This window comes from Corvus brachyrhynchos, unplaced genomic scaffold, assembly GCF_000691975.1.
Source record: "Corvus brachyrhynchos isolate BGI_N302 unplaced genomic scaffold, ASM69197v1 scaffold31, whole genome shotgun sequence".
Taxonomy (NCBI): domain Eukaryota; kingdom Metazoa; phylum Chordata; class Aves; order Passeriformes; family Corvidae; genus Corvus; species Corvus brachyrhynchos.
The window spans coordinates 3871251-3892100 of NW_008236196.1; the positions used below are offsets into that span (position 1 = coordinate 3871251).

General features: G+C 49.5%; 2 protein-coding genes across 3 annotated transcripts in view; one reads left to right on the forward strand and one right to left on the reverse strand.

The window, feature by feature from the left end:
* Nucleotides 1-2814: 2814 nt before the first annotated feature.
* On the reverse strand, nt 2815-20831 carry AARS2 (alanyl-tRNA synthetase 2, mitochondrial). Its single transcript, XM_017740543.1, is given in 22 exon segments — nt 2815-3335; nt 3711-3821; nt 3961-4044; nt 5387-5497; nt 5840-5962; nt 7470-7578; nt 8663-8783; nt 9185-9311; nt 9941-10023; nt 10026-10059; nt 10452-10565; nt 11544-11713; nt 13516-13666; nt 14411-14538; nt 15417-15528; nt 16185-16223; nt 16528-16636; nt 16937-17082; nt 17517-17661; nt 18518-18712; nt 19479-19624; nt 20274-20831. Coding segments are annotated over 22 exon segments (2823 nt in total). The 5' UTR covers nt 20574-20831; the 3' UTR covers nt 2815-3170.
* RNF8 (ring finger protein 8) overlaps nt 11708-20850 on the forward strand; it is a 22253-nt gene continuing 13110 nt past the window's right edge. For both annotated transcript variants that reach the window (XM_017740505.1, XM_008640128.2), the window contains exon 1: nt 11708-12177. In XM_017740505.1, coding sequence (XP_017595994.1) covers nt 12085-12177 — 93 coding nt within the window. In that variant the 5' untranslated portion in view covers nt 11708-12084. The remainder of the gene's footprint in view (nt 12178-20850) is intronic.

Here is a 20850-nt window from a genome sequence, read left to right on the forward strand (position 1 = left end):
TTGTATAGCAGCAGGTAAAGAGGAGGATGGGATGTAAGTCTGCACACTGGGACTTCACCGGGAGAACGACAGGAAATGGCCTTTCCTAGGATCAGCAGCAGCCTGGCACGCCTGCAGCACAAACGCCAGCGTTTCTACTGCAGCGACCCACTTTACCAGCCTGAGATGATGTGGGCACCACGGATGCCTCCACAGAATCACTCTTTGGTAGGATAAGATCCATTTTCTCCTTCAATTCCAGAGCAGTTTTAGTGCTACTGGACTTACAGAATCAGGATTTGGTTATGCTGTGATGTCATTGATTCTTGCAAGCTCAGAAAGGATACGGGAAATACTAAATTTCATGTCTATAAAAGCCAAGAGCAGCAAAAGAGGAAGAAGAAAATTGGGTTCCCAAGACTGCCCCAGCTGAGGCAGAAGAGCACCATTGCAGCAGCTGCATCCCTGCTTACGGACCAGGTGGTTTTTAAGGTTTATAGGAAGGTGGTGCAGAGGATGCAGCAGCCCTGGGTGTGTTAGGTGCTGAGGCTGCTGCAAATACCCTGGGAACAGAGAGTCATTTTCCCATGGAACACAGGAGGGGACAAACAGACCTGGAGTGCCAAGGCATCAGGTCTTTGCTGCTCACTCACCACACAGTGCTGAGAGCTCAGCAGCTCCCACAGTGGACATGCATCTCCTTCCAACAGCTCTAAGAGCCACCGCTCTGTGGCACCTCCAGCAGCAGCCCTTGGCCTTCCAGGGGAGTCATGTCAGGGGCTCAGTAAGGGCAGCACCCAGACCTCTGCCCCTTAAGGGGTTGGGCAAAAGTCTATGAGGTCAGTGGCTTTTAAGCTAACAATCAAGCCAAAGCGGGTTAATTCCACAAGGCTGCTGCTGGCAAGCTCAGGCTCTGCTTTTGGAGCATCATGCAGGAGCAGCTCAAGCCAGCATTCCTCTCCTCCTCCTCACACCTACTCTCCAACACCTAGAGGAGACATCATCTCCTGTAGCAGCTATTAATACAGTAACACAACAGCACGCGGGGAAAACGCTTTCCCAGTAACACAGAGCGCCCTTTCCCACCCCCTCCTGGTGCTGCTGTGGCCTGAGTCAAACACAGGAACTGTGCAACACGGGGCACCGATGCTGCTTTCAGCTGATGGCATGAGCCATCCTCTGGGACTCCACACACCCTCTCCAGCACCCTACCAGCCTTGTCACAAGGGACCCAAAGCACTGGGCTAGGTGTTCCAGCTCTGCCCAGTGCTCAGATGCAGGGATGTTAAGAGCACCAGTAGCACCACTGCATCCAGAAATGGAAAGAAATTTGAGAAGACACCAAGCTGCTCTGCCACAGTGGAATGCAGGCAGGCTCTGGGATGAGCAGCAACCTGCCCCACTTGCAGTGATGAAAGAAAGGGGCCTATGCACCCCTCTAATGGCTGAACTCTTGGCAGCAGGGGCAGATGCCCTGAGACCTTGGCTCACAGATCCCTTTGCAATAAGCCCTGCTTTAAGCTTCCTGTCTGGAAGCGGCATTTACTGATCCAAAGGCTTAAGGTCTGCACTCTTGCTGTAGCTGTCAGTGATTTGGGGGAGAAGGGGAGGACAGTTGGGAGCACCACCAGCCCCTAAAGGCTCCGCATTCCTTCTGCCTTTGAGCCCTCACACTTGTATCTGGCACTTTCCAATGCAAAACCAGCTGCTGGCACTTGGCAAAGATGAGTAGGAGCCACATTAAGCCATAGGGACCACATATGAGATTTTGGGCTGGACAACCACTGAGATATTGAAGAAAACCCCTTCTCTGCTAAGGATGCCCCGCAAAGTCCACGTTCCTTTTTCCCCTGAGGTAAGCTGTTCACTGAAGAGAAGGGAAATGAGGCTCTGCTCACAGCAGCTGTTCACCCTCCCTCAGGCAGACAGTTAAGCGGGAAGCCTCTCATTCGGACATGGCCATTCCCCACTACCTCCTCTTCACTAATCTCTATCTGTGTGACAGCCATTTCCTGCTACCCAGCCATCAGCATCACTGTGCTTCTTGCCCTCCTCCCTCTCTCTCTCTAAAAGCAGGCAGCTACTGGTCCTCCACCTCCCTTCACAGTGACAGGCAACCCTACCTGCTGGTGGAATTCATCTGTGTCAGGCTGCTGTTGCTGCTCACAGGGTGAAAACCTGCTTGTATTACTATACCGTTGCACTTTTGCCTCAGCTACGATTTGTGATCTCTATTTAGGTCAATACTGTATGTGAAATAACGATGCTTTAGCCAGGAGCTCTGACCATCACTCTAACACTGAAGTCTGAAATGTCTTTGTGAATTGAATTTACTGGGTCCACCACTGCTTGTGAAGAATAACCAGTTTATGAGACCTGCTCACCTCAAGACAAAGCGTCCTGCTGCAGGCACTTCCATGCTGCAACACAGCAACAGTTCCCATTCTCACAACTAGTAAGATCAGTTGTTGGTTTTTAGGTAGGAGCTGGTAAGAAGCCAGAAGAAAGGACTTACAAGGGAGTGGCAGGAAGAAACTGAAATAAGAACATTCATCCAAAGCAAAGAGGTGGAGAGGGCGACAATTTTGTTCCCTCCGTGCTAAGGACTGGCTTCAGCACTACCCATTGCATAGCCTAACAAGCCTGAGCCCACAAGCAAGGTGGGATTTCTCTTTCCATTTCTAAATTAGAGTAGCATTTTTAATCAGAGGGGTGCCCTGAGTTCTGCAGTAGGACGGAACTGCTTAGACAAGAGTATGTGCTGACTTCTGCTGCAGGGGCAGAATGAACCCCTCTGGCAGAGCAGAAAAAAAAAGGTGCAGCTAACAAGAAACATCAGGTGAATGGATACTCTCTACCCTTTAATGGCTTTAGGATAACACTGTGCCAGCTCCCCATGTTCTCACAAAATCTCAGTGCTGATCCTGTGGCAAGACTTGTGCTGTTCCACAAGAAGCAGGATGCGCTGTGTAACTAGTGCTTTCCAAGGCTCCATCCCCATGTGCTTGTGCTGGGAACAAGCAGTATCATTCTGTCAGTGGGGTCTCTGCTGATCCTGGACGGTCAGAAGTCAAGTGCTCCAAAGCAGTGGTTGCAGCAATATTCAGCTGCTAATCCTTTCAGAGGGGCAGAGTATATGCTTGGTATCGAGTGTCCAGCTGGGTGCATACAGCTGTCCTGGCACTAAAGCATCACAGTTTGCTCTGAGCGAACTCCAGTGCAGTAGTCAGGGCTCCCTGCATGCCTTTGGCATTCCCACTGCCCTTAGCAACGATGGGAGAGCCTCCTGCCTTTCCTTCCATCTGCGTACAGACAGCCACGGCCCAGTCAGCAGCAGAGAACGTGGGGAGGCAGTTCTGGGGAACAGACACAGACAAGTTATTTGTACTGTGCATTATTTGCAGTCTATGAATAAAGAAAGGTAACAGCACCCTCTCCTCACCCAGCCTGAGGCAGTCATGACTGTGAGGACCATAAAGACTGAGCTTACATGTTAATGCTGTACTTTGCCCCTGGGAAAACACAGCCTGGAGGATCCAGGGATATCCATGCCCAGCAGAGACTGAAAGCACATTTGGTCCTGCTACAGTCATCTCAGGTTCTGCCCCTGTGTGATTAACCACCAACACTGGACAAAGCCCCAGGAAAAGCCTCAAGCAGGACCTGCTGAGCAGTGGGTCCAGCCCCCTTGGCAGGCAGGTTCCCCTTGTCTCTACCAGGGTTCTGCTTACCTTGGACACCTGACAGGCACAGAGCACCTCACCCGAAGCCTGAGGGCTGAGCAGCAGGACTGATGTGCCAGGAGACTTGTGACACAGCTGGTTCACTACTTTCATTAGGATCTAGGAGAGGCAGGGAGAAGACAGGTCAGGCAACAGCAAAGGAGACTAGCATCCAGCAGCAAATGTGCCCAGCAATTCCCTCTTGCTGTTTGCAGCACCTGAGGTATTGCTGGGCCAACAAAGAATGTGGATCACTCACAGAGAGGGAATCAGCTGGGACAGTATCAATGATGACAGGCTGGTTGCAGTATTTTGCTAGCAAGATTTGCGCCTTCTTCTCAGCCTGGAGGGAGAAAAACAGCACTTTGAAGGGCTACAGGTGGCACGGGGGGGCTGGATGGGTGTTGCGGTGACCCCCCCCACCATGGGGCTGGGGCAGCGTGATGCCAATCAATCCCTTTACCCCAGTGGTTCTTGTTAAATTGTATCCTCCCCCTGGCCTGTAACTCATTGGTTGTTTTCCCCTTTCACCGCGGTTTTCAAATTCCCTATAGAACTGAGGACAAGCCTCGGGGGAGGATCCCATCGCATTCCGTCCCTTCCGAGCTTGTTCGGGTTGTGAAACTTCTGACAATAAACCTGTTAGGAGCCAGACCAGAACAGCCTCTCTCTTCCTCTGTCTCCGAGCTAACGTGAGCCGGTCCCATCAGTTCCTGCCGTGTTCCCTCTGCCGAGAAGCCAGCTAGCCAGCCCAGCCAGCAGCACCCATCCTGATGCCGAAGTCGCTTCAGCGACGCACAGAAGAACGCAGCTGGACTCTCTCTGACTGGGGGCACGCCAGAGCTCGTGCCTCGAGCACAAGAACTGCGTTAGATGGGGATATATGCATGCAATATACACACAAAAGGAATGCCAAGCGCTGCTCTGTGGGACAGATGGGAGATGTTTGATAGCAGAAGTCAAAGTAAGACTGGTGGACTGAAATCTCCATGTGGACACCTGTACAGCCCTCCTTCCCCAAATGCAAGCAGAGATGAACCTCTGTCAAAAGTGGAATAGAGAGTGATTCATTCAGTCCCCAGCCTCTTTCCTGGACCTATACAGCGCCACATGTCTCTGGAAGGCTTCTGTGGCAAGATGCTCCTACTTTAAGAAAGGGATAGCTCTTCCTGAGATCTCTAAGTTACCAATAAGCATTTCTAATCTCTTTTCATGTAAATTGGCAGAACACAGACACATGCGGGAAGCACAGCAATATCCACATAGCTGAAGGAAAGATTCTGTCCCGTCACTGTCTGACTGTGTAACTTTGTTAAGCCCACTGTGAGGACCATCTCATCCTCTCCATGCCTAAACAAGGAGGTGATGCCCATCTGCCTACTGGTATTGGCCAAAAATGCTTGTATGGGTAGGTCTCTGTTCTCACAGGCAGGACGACACGGAAATTCTGCAGGTGCTAAAAGCCCAGCCACTCATTCTCTGCATTTTAAACAATGGCCCTGGATAATGCCAGTGAAATCAACCCAACACAGGGCTTGTGTTGCACTGTGTGTGACTGTATGGGCTTTCTTCAGCCTTCTAATGAGACCTTAGTAACTGAGTGGCTGTGAAGTGTGACAGAGACACCAGGTGCCCTGGTGTGTGCTATCACCTGGCTGCAAGTCAGCGTGCTGCTGCCTCAGTACCTGCTGCAGCTCCAGTTTTTTGATAGCTGTGTTGGCCGTTCGCTGCAGCGCTTTCAGGATGGTCTGTATTTCTTTTCTTTGCCACTGGGGCATTACAGTGCTGGCCACCACCTGCAAGACAAATTGCTCTGTAAGAACATTAAACTGTACCTAGACATAGAGTGCTAGTTCTCTGGGAGGTCAGGCTGGAGCATGGCCTCTTCACAGACCCTGCTTTAACCCATGTGATCAGGGCAGCCAGTCACTGTGGTGAGCAGCTTTCTCTTTTCAGCTCGCCATCTGCAACACAGACACCTGGACACTGGCAAAAATCCTTATGACCAAAGAAGCAACAGCAGGGAGCAACTTGCCCTTGCTATTGACCATGGTAAGATGTGAACCTGGTAGGGAAAAAGTGTCTCAAGTGGATAAAGCCCATACTGGACTCTTTCTATATAGGACTGTAATCCTTACTTGGGTCAACTGGCCCACTTCTTTGGAGAGGTTCTGCATCTCAGGAATAGAGGTGATCCTCTGCTGCATTCGTAGAGAGACAGAATCCACTTCCATAGCCAAGCACTGGCCTACTTCCCGGGCCTGCAGAGATGGAAGGAATGCATGCTTCAAATGCAGCAACAGAAACAATCCACAGGGATGGAGAAAGGGAGGAGACAGCAGAGTCATGAGCACTGAAATGCTGCTCAGAATCCAGTAAGAAGACACTTACAGATGGTTTAGGAATGACTGTTCCCACAAGACTCTGAAATACAACATTCCTCTCTAGATTTGCAACCAGCACTAGATAGTCACACTCACGAGGACCAAGCTGTCGAGCTTTATGTGGTATTTACGGTCAAAATTCATGTTTCCTTAAAAATTTGCACCAAAATCATCAGGATTTCACTGAGGAAAAACTGGGGAGCTCTGTGGAGCATCTTAGAGCTTTTTTCATTAGCAAATGCAATCTTGAAACAAGTGACTGAAGAAACAAGAGAAACACTAAAGCTGAAAGAAACCTCATCAGCTGTTAAAGCATATTTCCTGAGTTTAGCTATCCTGGTATATTTGTTATTGTTTTCACCAACAATGCTACTATTAATAAGTTTTTAAAAAGCTATTACAAGCCTTTTTCACCAGTGCCAATCCTTATGGTTTGGAGCATTTCCTCCCTGCCAGATGTCTGTGCCCAGGATGGTCCTGTGAGATTTTAGAGCAGGACAGCAGAGGACTGCTCTGCCTAGCTAGGATACACAACCCTTATTTCAAGTAATTCTCTCATGCCTGCAGCCTCCCTTGTCTCATTAACACTTGCACAGAGCTCCTCTCGAGGGCTCTCCAGGTCAGCACTTCCAGCAAAGCATGCAGATGTGCCCTGCAGCTTTTTGTTCTTCTGCATGAAGAAAAGCTTCTCTGGGACACAGATGCACAGGGGACGGCCAGCCAAAAAGTAACAGATTTGCAGGGGTGGGCTTTGCATTCAGTGTTTCCAATTCCACTGACGATGAGTCACTCTCCTCTGACAGCAGCCTTAAAGGAAGAGCGAAGGCTTACGGGGCACCTGACACTTCCAAATACTCAAAGGACAGAGTGATCTCACAAACTCAATAGTAGGTTGCTTACTTTTTATACACACCCAGCCAGACCAGAATCACAGTTTAGCAGGAGAAGGACTAAAGAAAGGAAGCAAAAGGGCTGTAAGAATGAGGCCAAAGCCCTGTAATCATCAAGTGCAAATCCAGCTGTGATAGGCAGGAGGTGAAATCAATGCACAAAGAATTACACCTTTAAATACCTACTGGGGGATTGAAATTTATAGACCAGAGGCTTCCTGATATTTTGAGCCAAGTTTTTATCTTGCAAAAGAGGGTCTGAAGGGAGAAATGAAGGTCAAGGAGACAGAGAACTAGGATGGGAGGGAAAGGGGGTGAATAGTGAGGTTCAGTAGCAGAGCTGAGTCTAAGGGTGAAGCAGGAAGCCAGATGAGGCACAGCAGGGAGGCTCCAACCAAAGCAGTTGGAGCTAATTGTCTATGAGGAACCTACAAAGTTTGGTCTTTCTGGCATTGCCTTGACATGGGCAGAAATCTCAGTTCCCTCTTTCTTACCTCTTTGGCTTGTCCCCCTGTCACTGCAATGACACGGCTAATCCCTCTGACAAGCTGGCGCTCGCTGACGATGGCCAGATCTTCCACAGATCCTGTTCGGAGAAGGTGCCTAAAAAGTCAGCGGAGAATAGGAAAGAAAGCACATTGCTCTTCACAAACAGAAATCAGGAAGTTTGCTTTGTTTTTAGAAAACTCTAAAGTCCACCAGCTCTTTCCTAATCCCAATACCTTGACTCTTTTCCCATCCCTAAAATCCTGATGGTACCCTGTTAGGCAAGAGATAGCAGGGTTGAAGCTACTCCAGAGGAACCTCTGTGCTACCTGCCCAGCAGGCTCCAGTCAAATGGTGCAGCCAAGTTTTGTCCTCCTTTCCTCTCCTTCAGCAGTGAGATGAATTAGCATTTTTCTCTTCTACTCAGCTGCTACTCCACCACTTTTTTGTCAGGCCAGCTCACAGCCCGGCCAGTAGACTCCAGACAAAGGATAGTTGTGCAGTCTCAGGACACTGACAACCTCCCTTTTTCTTCTTGTTCATTCAACACTGGGTATGAAAACTACAGTGTCTTGGGTTCTGTTACCACAAGTAATCATTCCAGACAGCTTCACAAGAACTGATCATCTCTTCTCCCATGCAGTTTCTTGTCCCACTACTCCCAACAAGATCTCACGGCTAGAAAATTGCTCATTTTCAGCTCTGTCTGCTCTAAGACCAGTTTGTTCCTTCTTTTTTTTTTGTGTCAGCACTGTCCTAAGATTGATTAACTTTTCTTCTACTCTCATTACTGCTAAAAGCAGAAGAGGGTGAAGATAATTAATTAAAATAATCAGAGCAGTCTCAAGTTTTCACAGCTGAATGGGAGTCTCCAGCTGGGTCCCCAGCCCTCCTACAACCCCAAAGGCAAAGCACCACAACCCTGGTGTGACAGGTCACACACACCTTTCCCACACTCTGCTGGTGCTGTGGCTTCCAGGTTGCTTTCAGACTATGAAGTAAGGAAAAATGCTGTGCATTTCATTAAAGTTTGCTCACCCTGGAACTTCCAAAGCTTCGTAACTAGCCCTGTCCTCACAATATTTTTTCAGTGAGGAAACTTAGTTTCACAGTGACAGGGAGTTGAGCTTGTAGTGATGCTTCTATCTCAGCCACCAGTGCCCAAAAACATGCCTTCTGGCTGCAAGTAAAAGTCACTTACGTCCCACAGCAGAGCTCCACAGAGGTCTGCATTGCAGCCTTGGAGTCACAGGTCAGCACATTCTCCACAGGGACCCCCAGGGACACTATCCTCACTGGATCTGGATACCCCTGACAGAGGAGATAGGGATCAGCAGCTAACAACATGGTTGTTCAGGGGCACTTACAGACTGACTACATGGCTTCAGGTGTCTGCCTCATTTTTCCCCTATTCCAGAGCAGCCCCCGAGTCAGGGGTGGCACTACTTCTCCTCCACAACCAGCCACCAATGGGGAGAAGAAACAATTGGTGACATGACAGGCTTTTGGTCCACAGGCATAAACAGAAAGCCTGTGCATCACCAGTCTCCATGTTCTACAACACAGTGTCCTGAATCTCATCTCTGTCCTATTTTCCCTTAGGAGTTTTGGGAGACAATTCCCTTGCAGAAATATGTTGTGTCAACCCATAGCATCTTGCAGAAAATAATTCCTCAGCTTAATTGCAATGTGCCAGAGGAAGTTCCTTGTTGCAGCGGGGATTCTTGCAACACGTGAACTCTTCTTGCCAGTGTGAGGGGCACTTCAGCCATATGCACCACCTCGTTTTTTTTGATCAGATCCTGGACCACTTGCTCCACTTGCTGCAGCTGCTCCACGGTCACATGGCCCTGAGGAAATCAGCCACACTCAGGAGAAGGCTCCTGAGAGGTAGAGAACGAAGGAGGGAGAACTGGGGCAGAGCCACCAGATGACTCAGCTTGGGCACACCACTCTTCCCCTGCATCTCATCTTCTCTGCTTGTAAAAAGGAACTGTGAACATCATGGCCCTCCCACCCTCTCCTCCCATGACAGATAAGGATTTTTGATGCAAGAGCATCAGCCAAAGCCCTCAAGAGAGATACTGGAATGAGTGACAGGTTACCAGGGCCAGCACTCAGCCTGACCCAAAGCTTCACAAATGCTCTCGCCTGAATGTCTGACATCAGATATGTGCCACAGCCAAGCACCATCTCTGAAAGACCCCTTTACACTATTTCGTGTCAGTCCCATGACCACTGGCCTTGCTAAGTCCTTTCCCTTCTGACCCCCATTCATCCCCTCAGCAAGCCCTGCTCAGGGCCAGGACAACGCAAAGCGGACGCAGTCACATCCAGAGGACCAAGCTTCATTATTCAGATAAAATGTGACTTGTCTCTGAAGGAGTGATTATGGCAAGAGGGGAAAAATCCCTGGAGAGAAGAGCAGTACTGGAATGGTGGTACTGCTGAGAACTAGGAAACTGGATTTCAGAGTCACCTTGGCATCAAAGTCGAAGCGCAGCCGCTCTGCTGTCACATGGGAGCCCCGCTGCTCGGCGCTGTCACCCAGGACGTGGCGGTGGCGGTGTGGTTCGTCATGCAGGCCAGGCGCTGTGCCTGAAAGCACACACCAGTCAGCAGGAGTGCTGGTTCTCCACAGCTCAGGGGAGCAGGGCACGGCACAAAGAGATAAGGAAAAGGCTGCATGTGAGGGGATAGGAGAAGATGGAGGAAAACCAACAGGTAGCACAGCTGTCAGATGAGTTACATGACAGGGCAGATCTAACTTCTTTTTCCATGGGATCATCTTTGAAAAACAGTAAAGGGTAGGCTGGATACTTTTGGACAGACCAATGGCTCACAAAGATTACAGAGTCAGTTGTGATGTCTCCTTCCCACTGCACACTACAATGAAGAACAGTGTCAAGAATACAATGGACAAAGACCTGCTGTGCCTGGGTTACTCAGGACATCACAAGGAAAAGGTTAAGAGCAGTTAGCTTATCAACCTCATCCACAAAGAGCTGCACTTGGTCACCAACACGCAGGGTTTCCACAGCAGTGACCTCATGGATCACGTAGCCACCACAGAGATGAACTGACTCTACAGGGAAGAGTACATCCTGAGAAAAGAGACAGAAAGATGAGTTAGGACACAGGGAAGATCCAAATACCTGTGCTATGTATCTGCTTGACCCAAACACAATTCCCACCAATCCCTAAAAGAGAGGGATGGGTGGGAAAAGCAGAGAGAAGCTTACTGCAAACATAACCAAAGTGTCTCAGACCTTCCATGTACCCAGCCACTCACTACACACATACATTGAGGTTGCCACCTTGCAGTGGAGGGGCACTAATGCCACCCGTGCTGATGAATTTTCTTAGCAAGTATGCTCATCCATGAGAAAATGGACAGCATCTCCCAAGGCACCTGTCTCTGGCATCCAAGGTACCATTTCTGCCTCAATGGGATGGAAACAAAAACTGGACCACCACTTTGGCTTGGGGGGAAAGTGCTGAGCAAGGCACTGTCACATTCTGCAAGGCTAAAAAGGCCCAGGGGTGATTATCAAGAGCTGGAATGGGGAAAGGAGAAAAAGCTGCACCTCATGTAACTTCCCAGGACAGGGTCAAAGCTCTCCCTCTGGCAAGGCTGAAGGAACATGCTGCAGAAGTGGAGGTCCTCCCTGATGCTCTTGGGGGGAATATGAGTTTTTGCACTGGATATCAGGTTGGGCACTGCTTGCAGCTGTCCAGGACTGACCAGAGGTAAGTTACTTAAGTCACAGACTCTGTGGTCAATGACTGCCTTCTCTCAGCATTACAACCCCAGCTGGCAAGAATGCAGCACATTGAAGGAAGACCTGAGAAGACTTTAGTTTTCCTCAGCAAGATGAAATGCAAAGAGCTGTGAGAGACAACCAGAGCAGCAAGTACACCTCTGTGAAGTTACTGCTGATTCTGCCTCACCCCACCTTGATGCCAAGGGAACTGTCAAGAGACAGCAGTTTGCGAATGAACACAGTAAACCCATCACTTGGGGAATTGTGCCTGGCCTCAGAACCCGTAGCAGCCTTGGGTTAGGCAGCAAAGGGCCTTACCTGCTGTCCTAAACGTATCATGTAGCCTTGGTCAGAATCTTGCCCACCCTGCTCTGCATAGAAGTTAGTCCTGTCCAAGATGACACCACAGCGCTGCCCTGCCCCAACCTCCTTCTGGAGAGACTGATCTCTGTACAGCATCAGGACAGTGGCCTGGCATGGACTGAACTCTGTCAGGGGAAAGAAGACAGCAGCAATTAGTGCACACATCCTGTCAGATTGCAACAGGAAAGGAGGGATCACTTCCCCATGCCAACCCTGCCAACACCCGGGCTATACTGAAAGCTGGCACTTTGCCTTGGTAGGAGAGGAACAGCTACTGGTAGAAAGGACAAAGTACTAGAACTACTTCACCCCTCACTTACCTAATGACAGAACTGCTGAGTAGCAGCTAAGCAGGCAGGGACACCCAATCCGGCTCCACATGAGCCTGGTAGAAGAAAATGTGGCACAGACACATCTGCATCTTGCTACACTGCAAGCTTGGCAAACCTGACTTTTATGAAGAGATGACAGACATTGTGGATATGGGACAGCAGGGATGTCACCTTCCTGGACGCAGCAAGCTTCTAACATGCTCTCCCATAGGATCCTTGAACCCAAACTTGGGCACTATGGACAAGTGGACCATAAGGTGGGTGTGTAACTGGCTGGGCAGGGGGCCCCAGAGAGAATTGCTCAGTAGTTCAGTGTTCAATGATATTCAGCTACTAGTAGAGCTACTTGGTGGCTGTAAAGGACAACACCACTCAACATCTTCCTTAATGACTATCCCTGACAAAATGGGATGTACCCATATCCCACTTAATTGGCAGGGACTGGCTGATACATTGAAGAACTGGACTGCTTTACAGAGGTATCTGAGCAGTCTACAGAAATGGACTGACAGAAATCTTAGGCTCTCAGGAGCAAGCTGAACATAAACCAGCAGGGTGCCCTTGCAGCAAGGAAGGCTGCCTGCCTGCTGGGCTGTATGAACACAAACATAGCCAGCAGGTCAAAGAAAGAGGTTATTCATCCCTATTTAGCATTTGGGAGACTACATCTAGAGTACAGAAAATTCTGGCTGTGTGTAAAGAAAAAAAAACTTTACACTCCAAGAGTGATAAAGAACAGGGAACAGAGAGGCTGTGAGATCTCTGTTCCCGAAGATACTGAAAACTTAAATGGACAAGGCTCTGAGCAAGGTGATACAACTGTGAAACTGATGTTACTTTTATCAAGAAATTGGACATCCAGAGATCCCCTTCAACCTGAATTATTCCATAATTCAGAAGCTGAGAAGGTGGGACAGTTCTAGCTTGGAGATTTCAGCCAATGTCACTGCTAGGCTTTTTTCCTCTGTTGTGCTCTTGCTGTAGTATATATAGCTTGAATTGCCTCGCTTTCTGCTTAGCGTGGGCTGCCACCGGCACACTGGGTAAAAGGGAGTTGGCTGTACACAGCTATCTCTAATTGTCTGTGACAGCCACACCACCTCTTGCTCCCCGTGGCTTAACTTCATGCCTTCCATAGAGCATCAGCAACCTCAGTTACCCTGGATGCCAAAAAGCCTGCGCTGGCACCTAGTGGTGTGCCACGGAAACAGCAGGGGCATGGTTTCACACAACTACATAATCCCTTTGCGTAATTACCCTTCTTTCTCCCGAGCGCACACACCCAGAAGCCTAATTGTTGGAGACAGACTTTTCTCCGGAAGAAATCAACAGTCCCTGTTTCACCACTGCACCCAGGTGGTGCCAATGCAGAGCTCAGCCTTGTTACCAGCCCAGAGCCTTCCTAGGGACATACCAACAGCACTAAGAGAAGCACCTAGTTTGGGATGAGCTACAGCGGTAGGGAAAAGCTGCGGCAGCAAGGTGGACAGGTTTGTACCACGAAGTACACGTTGTGCATGCATGAGGTTAGGCAGCAAAAGCAGTCATGTGAGGGACTGCAGCAGAGCTTGCCTTGCAGGAGGCCAGGCACTCACCATAGTGCCCGTGCCGCCCCAGCGTGTAGGCGTACTTCGGGGAGTCGTCGGTAGCAGGCACGCTGCTGCTCCGCAGCTGAGCCAGCGAGTGCACATCCAGCTGGGTGTTTGTGTTGCCTGGCTGTCCTGCCTGTGGGCCACCAGCCTTCCGCTGCAGCAGAGCAAAGGCACGGTTAGATGGGAGATACCTGGGGGCAAGCAAACGTAACTGGAGCTACAAGGCTAGGAATGATTTCTTCCACCTTCATGGAAAAGGCTTGTTCAGATCCAGGCTGATGTAGGCTACTGCTAACCAACCCCATCCCTTCAAATCTCACAAGCACTCAATACCACTTGTGCTAGCCTTGAGCCAGGCCATACACAACTGTTAACACATTCCTCCTGGCACAGCTTGCTGTGTAGCTGTGAAGCTCCCAGGTCATTAAAGCTCAGGACAGCAAGGCCTCAAACCAATTACTGCACTGGGGGGTGGTGGTGGTTGGTGGGCAGTGCAAGTATTTCAGCACTACAGAGACCAAGGAGATTTTGTAAACTCTTCACAAATAATTTGCTTCTTGGGCTGTCTAAGCTGGTTCTACCTTGTGTGAGAAGTTAGACTACATGACCGACAGAGGAGTCTCCTAACCTATGTAAGTATTTTATAACCTTCACTCCAGCAACAGTCAGCATCATAAAATACCTGAAGAAAAATCGCCAGCCAGTACTTCAGTCCCACATTCAGAAACAAGAGGCTTGTGATGACACTGCTATTTCAGACTCATTTCCCCTTCAGCGAGAAGGTATGTAGTCCTGTGGTGCTCCAAAGAGCCTCAGCAGTGAAAGGGAGCCTGCTTCCATGTTCACAGGAGATAGGTAAGGCTTTGAATGACTCGGACAAGGCAGGTCTCCCTCTTACCTTTGCATCTTCCAGAGCAAGTTTGTTAAAAGCAGCTGAATCCAAACTGATTCCCTTCTCTTCAAGCATCAAGTCAATCAGATCCCGAGGGAATCCCAAACTCCCATAGAGAGACCAGGCTACTTCAGCTGTAAGACAAAAAGAAGGACAAGAACTCTGTGTGAACACAGAAGGCAAAGGCATCTCAAGATTTGTCTGGATGGGACCAATCTAGTGTGTGCTTTGGTAACTGGATCCACCTGTACTGTGTGCAAAAGTTAAAGGGGAAGAGAAGCCATGCAGTTCTTCTTGCATGGGACTGAGTACTATCAGTGCAGCACATCTAGACAGGCAGCTGCCCTGGTTGGGTCTTGTGCTACTCCTCTCAGCTGTGTGTTGTAAGGACCTAGTTATCAGTCAATAAAACAGCAAGGGTGTCGCTGTTGCGCACAGGGACAGTGAAAAACAACATAGATTCAGGTCAGAGAAGTATGGTCAAAGCCGACCCCTTTAATGCCAAAACCCCATCTTTTTATAGCATGGGTCGCAAAAGAGAAATTACGTGACTGGCCCCTTGGCTAGCCACCCACCAAAGTGAGTGGCTGAGCAGTATAACCACCCATTTCAAAATATTATTCCCAGTGAACCAAAAAACAATTCCACTATGTTCTCACAACAGCCCTGCACCTGGAAATGTTTACCAAATAGCAAACCGTCAGACAGCTAGCTTGCGTGAGAACGGAGACTTTCACATGAGACAGTAAAAAGCGGAGAATTTTTCTCTGCTAGCCTTCTCAGCATCTACACAAGGGCATGTTTCTAACTTGCCTGATGCCTAGTTGTTGTGAGAACAAAGTACTAGAAAACAACTGCAATCTGGAGAAAGGAACATCTGCTGCTCTGTCTGGGGCTAGACGGTCACAGAAAATGCAGGGGAGACAGACACCAACCAGTTTTGACTGCCATGCTTGTGAGGACCTGGAGCAAACTGTCTCTAAGTGCAGCTTGTCAGAGGAGGGACCCTCACCTGGGAAATTTGAGGAGGGCTCCATCTGCTGCACTGTCCGCTCGATGATTCGCCTCCCACGCTCCAGGGAGGACAGAAACGCGGCCTCGTTCTCATTGATGATATCCTTGATCTGCCCAAGGATCAGAAGAAGGGTTAGCCACAACATTTCAGGGAGTTCCCCAGCTCAGCTCAGCCCTGCTCAGTCAGCTCAAAGCATATCAACTGCCCTTTGTGTTCTGCAAGTATCCATCACAACATGGCTCTGATGCATTATTGAACAGTGCCAAAGTCATTGTGCCTCCTGCCACCATTCCTGTCAAGGAAATATTGACCATCCACATGGGGGAGGCTTTAAGCTGACAAATGTTCCCTATTGGGCATTCTTATCTGTGACCTAATTACAACTGTATGTCTGGAACAGCCAGAGAAGTTGCTGTCAGTGGAACCAAGCAGGGACTAGCCTTAAATCATCACTCCACTTTAGACAAAGAGTATGCAGGCAAGGACAGGCTGTACTTGCACTCAACAAAAAAAGCTACTGGAGCTTTTTTAGAGCAACAGCTTACACAGGACATGCAGTCCCTGGTAAGGATCTAGTGGAGCTCCCACATGGAAATCTGCCACAGATACTTCTTGTGCCCAGCACATCTCAGCCCACCCACAAGAACGTGGTTACAGAGGAGGCGATGCAAACTCCTCCAGCTAAGTCCCAAGGGCGAGCTGATTTCTGGCCCTGAGAGCAGTGCCTCACAAAGATAATGAGAGGGGGGATTCCACATTGCTCACCTGGTTGGCATTCCTTGTCAGCTCTGGATAAGCATCTCCCTGTGAAAGTGAGCCTCAGTTAGTGATAACATCCTCAGCATCTTCCTCAGGGGATCTCACAGCATGTCACAAACATTATAGAGGTTACTTGCATACACTTACACATGCTTGTGCTGACTGTACCATTGATGACACTAGGCCCCCTCCCTCCCAAGTGATACGGGGACAAGAGGTTTTTAATGCTGGAATGCACATCATCAGGTACACCTTCCTGACTGACTCCTGACAGTGTGCAGACAAGGGACATGGGGCTGAATAGGACATGTGTGATGACCTTTTTCCCCAAGACAGCAGTTTTACTCACCAGCACTTCCACTACAGTAGGCACCAGGGAGGCCAGGAGCCCAGGTGGAGCCTGTAGAACTTCAGAGCAAAAGCGTACAGCCCTGCGCAGGATCCGACGCAGCACCAGTCTGAAAACAGGGCAGGATTCCTCAGACAGCCTTGTGAGCATCCCTGTCCAGCTCCCACATCCAGCATCTCCCAGCTCCTCTGGTCTGATTTATCAACACAGGCCAGCTGCTCCCAACACTCTACACCCATCCAAGGGGAAGTCAGCAGATTGGAACCCCCTCCCGGCTCTCATCTTCCTGCCTCCCCAAAAGCTCATGCGCTCCCTATCTTGGGCCCGCACCAGAACCTCCTCCCTGGCTGTTCATATTCCTTCCTAGACCTAACTCCCTTCACCCCATGCCATTTCCTTCTGTCCTTACTCTGCTCCAGAGAAGCCTGGGTAGATGCCATCAGTGATGCACACGCACAGGGTGCGCACGTGATCTGCCACCACGCGGTAGGCCATGTTCACATGCCCAACATCAGCATCCCCAACCAAACCTTGGTATCTGGGTGCCCTGCAGCCCTAAAAGAGAAAGTAGGGAGACAGATCAGCAGAAATTAATGGCTGCAGAAGAAGTTTCAGTGCAAGAGGCAACCAGCCATGCCTGACACCATGTTTCTCAACTACCTCTGAACCTAAGATGTACTCCTTAAATCCTTCCACACCACTACAGACCAAGACTTCTGTACCTTACACAAGTCAGCCAATGCCCTGGCACTGAGAAATTTAAGACACTTTGAAGGAAAAACGAATCAGCAGTGCCAATATTCCAGCGGATTTCCAACCTGGAATTCTCCCTTTTTTCTAGAACGCTGCACTGGACCTGGAAGGACATAATCTCCTGTCTCAAAACACTGCTCAGTAACATGCAGAGAAGGCTGTACTATGGTACCCAGCAAACAGTCTGTGTGCAAGGAGCTTTTGCTGGGTGGTGACTCTGAGGGAAGCACCATCACCTTGTGAATGGCATCCAAGATGGGAGTGAAGAGATCTGTGTCATAGTTGGAGCGTTTGTTCTGCAGAACTGTCACCAGCCTTTCCAGACCCATTCCTGTATCCACATGGTGCTGCGGCAAGGGAAGGAGATTCCCCTCCACCTCTCTGTCAGCCAGGCAGGGGAAAAAAAAAGGTAAAAGAGAAGCAAGGATCAGTTCATGGGCAAAAATAAGGAACAGGTGAATCAAAGAGAATGGGAAAATGAAAGGGGATGAGTGGGTGACCCAGCATAAGGAAGCTCAGGGACAAGACTGCCTGCCTTGGCCCTATCAGGCAGCCAGGATCTGACCGTCACATAGTCAGGATAGGCTGCAATGTTAAGGAAAAAGGCCTTCCCTAATAGGGCCAAAGGCCTTTTCCTCCTCCTCCAGGCTGCTGCAGACCTCAAGAGATCTCTGGAATGCAGCATTAAGGGAGAATAGGCAGTGTGTGGATACAAAAATGCTGTTAGCAAGAAATTTTCCTGCTTCTTTCTAGGCCTGTGGGATACTTTTCTCTCTCACGAAGATATTTGCAGAGTTCTGTAAACCATGAACACCTGCGACCTTGTAGGACTATGTTTATGGTACAGTAGAAAAATATTTTGACAATGGATGTTTTAGGATTCTAGCCAATCACCCCAGGGGGTGGCTGATCCTTTGGCCAATTAGACTATGAAGAAAAAAGTCTATAAAAGAGTTTGTAAAATAATTAAATAAATCAATCTTGCTGCACAATTCCTGCCTGCTGGATCTCTCTCCTCCTCCCTAGAGCTACAGGATACAGTACTAGCAGTGAAGGTTGAAGAAGACAGGGAAATAAAGCAAAGAGGACCAAGAGCCATGCTCAAATCCCCATAGCTTCTCTCTTGCTCCTGGTATTGCCAGCTCCTGGAAAACAGTGGTAAGTCTGAGAATATACACATGATTTTGGAGTCAGGCTAGGGAGAAAGGCTCTGGAGTTCAGATGAGATGCCTGGTACCTGCTGTACTGCATGAAGACCAAGTTCCAGATCTCCACTACATCGGGGTTGCCCTGGTTCACCAGTGCTGCAGCATTTCTGCCACCACCCACGTGGTCATAGTGGATCTCTGTGCAGGGACCGCAGGGACCTGTGTCCCCCATCTCCCAGAAGTTGTCCTTCAATGAGAAAGGAAGCACGTGACTGGCAGGCACCCTGGAAAGGCAAACAACAGAGGTGGCAGTGCTGAGGCATATACACAAATCACACAGTAGCCTAGATCACAGAGAAAGTTGGAAAAAAGGAATCCTTTCTTCCTACTACAGACTCAATAAGCAAACACATTAGAATTCCTCTGCTTCTGTTCACAGAGAATTACTCTCCTTAGCAAGATTAAGTGGGCCAAAGCAGACAGGACCCTAGCCTCAGCCCAGAATGACTGGCAAACACAGCCTGGCCCCTGCTGACCGAGACAGGCTCCCCACTAGGTCTGTGGAGCACCTTGCTCCTTGGAGCAGAGGCAAGACCTGAACACCATCAGTGGCACAGAGCTGGCTGTCTTGGGTTCAAAGCAGCCTTGGGTACATGCAGCCTGGAACAAGCTCCCAAAGCACAGCAGTGCTCTCTGCAACGGCTGCACCCTCTCACTGAAGCAACCATTGCTAGCTTTCAGAGGAGAATGTACTCTCACCATGCAGAGAAAGCAAAGGACTGGAGATCCTGTATGCACTTCATCCACGCCAGCCAGTTTTAGGCACATACCCATCCCCACCGATACTATCTGAGAATGAACCAAAAGTTCAAGAGACCCAGTGAGCTCAGAGCCCAGCTGCCTTCTAACAGCCCAAAGAAACCAGAAACAAAATGGGTTTAAAACATAATCTCTGGCCCCTATAGCTGATAAACTAAAGAGCAAATGCAAAACTGTGGAAAGTGAAATGTCAGCACCTGCTGCTCAGAACCTCTTCTCTAACACGCTTACCCCAGGCGGAGCCACACATCCCTGCACTCCTCATCTGTGCTCAGCCCCAGCGAGGGGTCTCCACCAAAATAGGTGACGTAGAGACGATCTCTGGGGATCTCATAGACCTCTGTCAAGAGCTCCCAGGCCATGCTACATGCCTCCTCCTGAGCAGGTAGGGAACATAAACAAAGCACAGTAATTCAGGAAGAGTCTTTAGAATGGGAGTCAAACAACAAAGACGTTAATTTCAGCTGTTTCTCTCCTTTTCTAATTTTCAAGTGTATTTCAAAGAGCAGGATGAGGGTCAGGAGAGTGAGACAGATCATTGCTGCCAGCAGAAAACTGACATTCCTAAAATGTTATGAGACCTTCAGCATGGTGTGCATCTATGTGCTCACCAGCAGAGTTACATGGATATTTTTTTTTTCACAGAAAAAATGTATTCATTCGCCAGCTAAAAAACCTAGCATCCTTTATTCTTCTTCCCTTTTCAAACTTACTAGTAATAAGCATCAAATGAACTGGTAACATCTTTTCACCATATTAAATGGTCAACACTGGTATTCTCACAGAAAACCTTGATTTTTATGTGTTGGTCACAGCTTTAACAGGCTGAGTGCTTTGAGAGTCTGCAGGGCACATTTAGTGACAGAGCCCATCAGCTGACCATCTCTGCTCCAGGCCACAGAGCTCCCAGGAAGTAATTTGGACCTTACCAAAACACCTTCTGCACACATTCCTATAGCACTACAGCACAACTCCAAAAGAAAGGTTGCGTTTTCCCCTAGAAAGGGTTCACTCCTATCACCTCACCTTAAAGTAATCCCCAAAGGACCAATTCCCCAGCATCTCGAAGAACGTGTGATGGTAAGTATCTCGGCCCACATCCTCCAGATCGTTGTGCTTCCCTCCGGCACGCACACACTTCTGGCTGTTCACCACCCGCCGGTGCTGGGCCAGCTCGCTCCGGGGGTGCACCGTGCCCAGGAAAATGGGCTTGAACTGGAAATGAGAGGCATCCGCTATTGACAGATGCCACCCAGCGCAGGGGGCTGCGCCTGGGGCTCCTGAAACACAGAATGGGTCACGCTGGAAGGGACCACAGTGGGTCATCTGGTCCAACCTCCCTGCTTAAGCAAGTTCGTTCCAGAACACATGGCACAGGATTGCGTTCAGGCAGTTCTTAACTACAGCCAGTGAGGGAGACTCCCACAGCACTACGGCACTACGAGAGGCGTCCGGGAGGACGGCGGCGCGGGGAGCCCAAAGCACCACCGGAGACCTCCTTGGTAGGGGACACCCCAAGCCGGGCCGCGCTCCTCTGGAGACGCGGAAACGCCGGGGAGCCGGAGGAGGGGAGGAGCGGGAGCGGGGAGAGCACCTGGTTCAT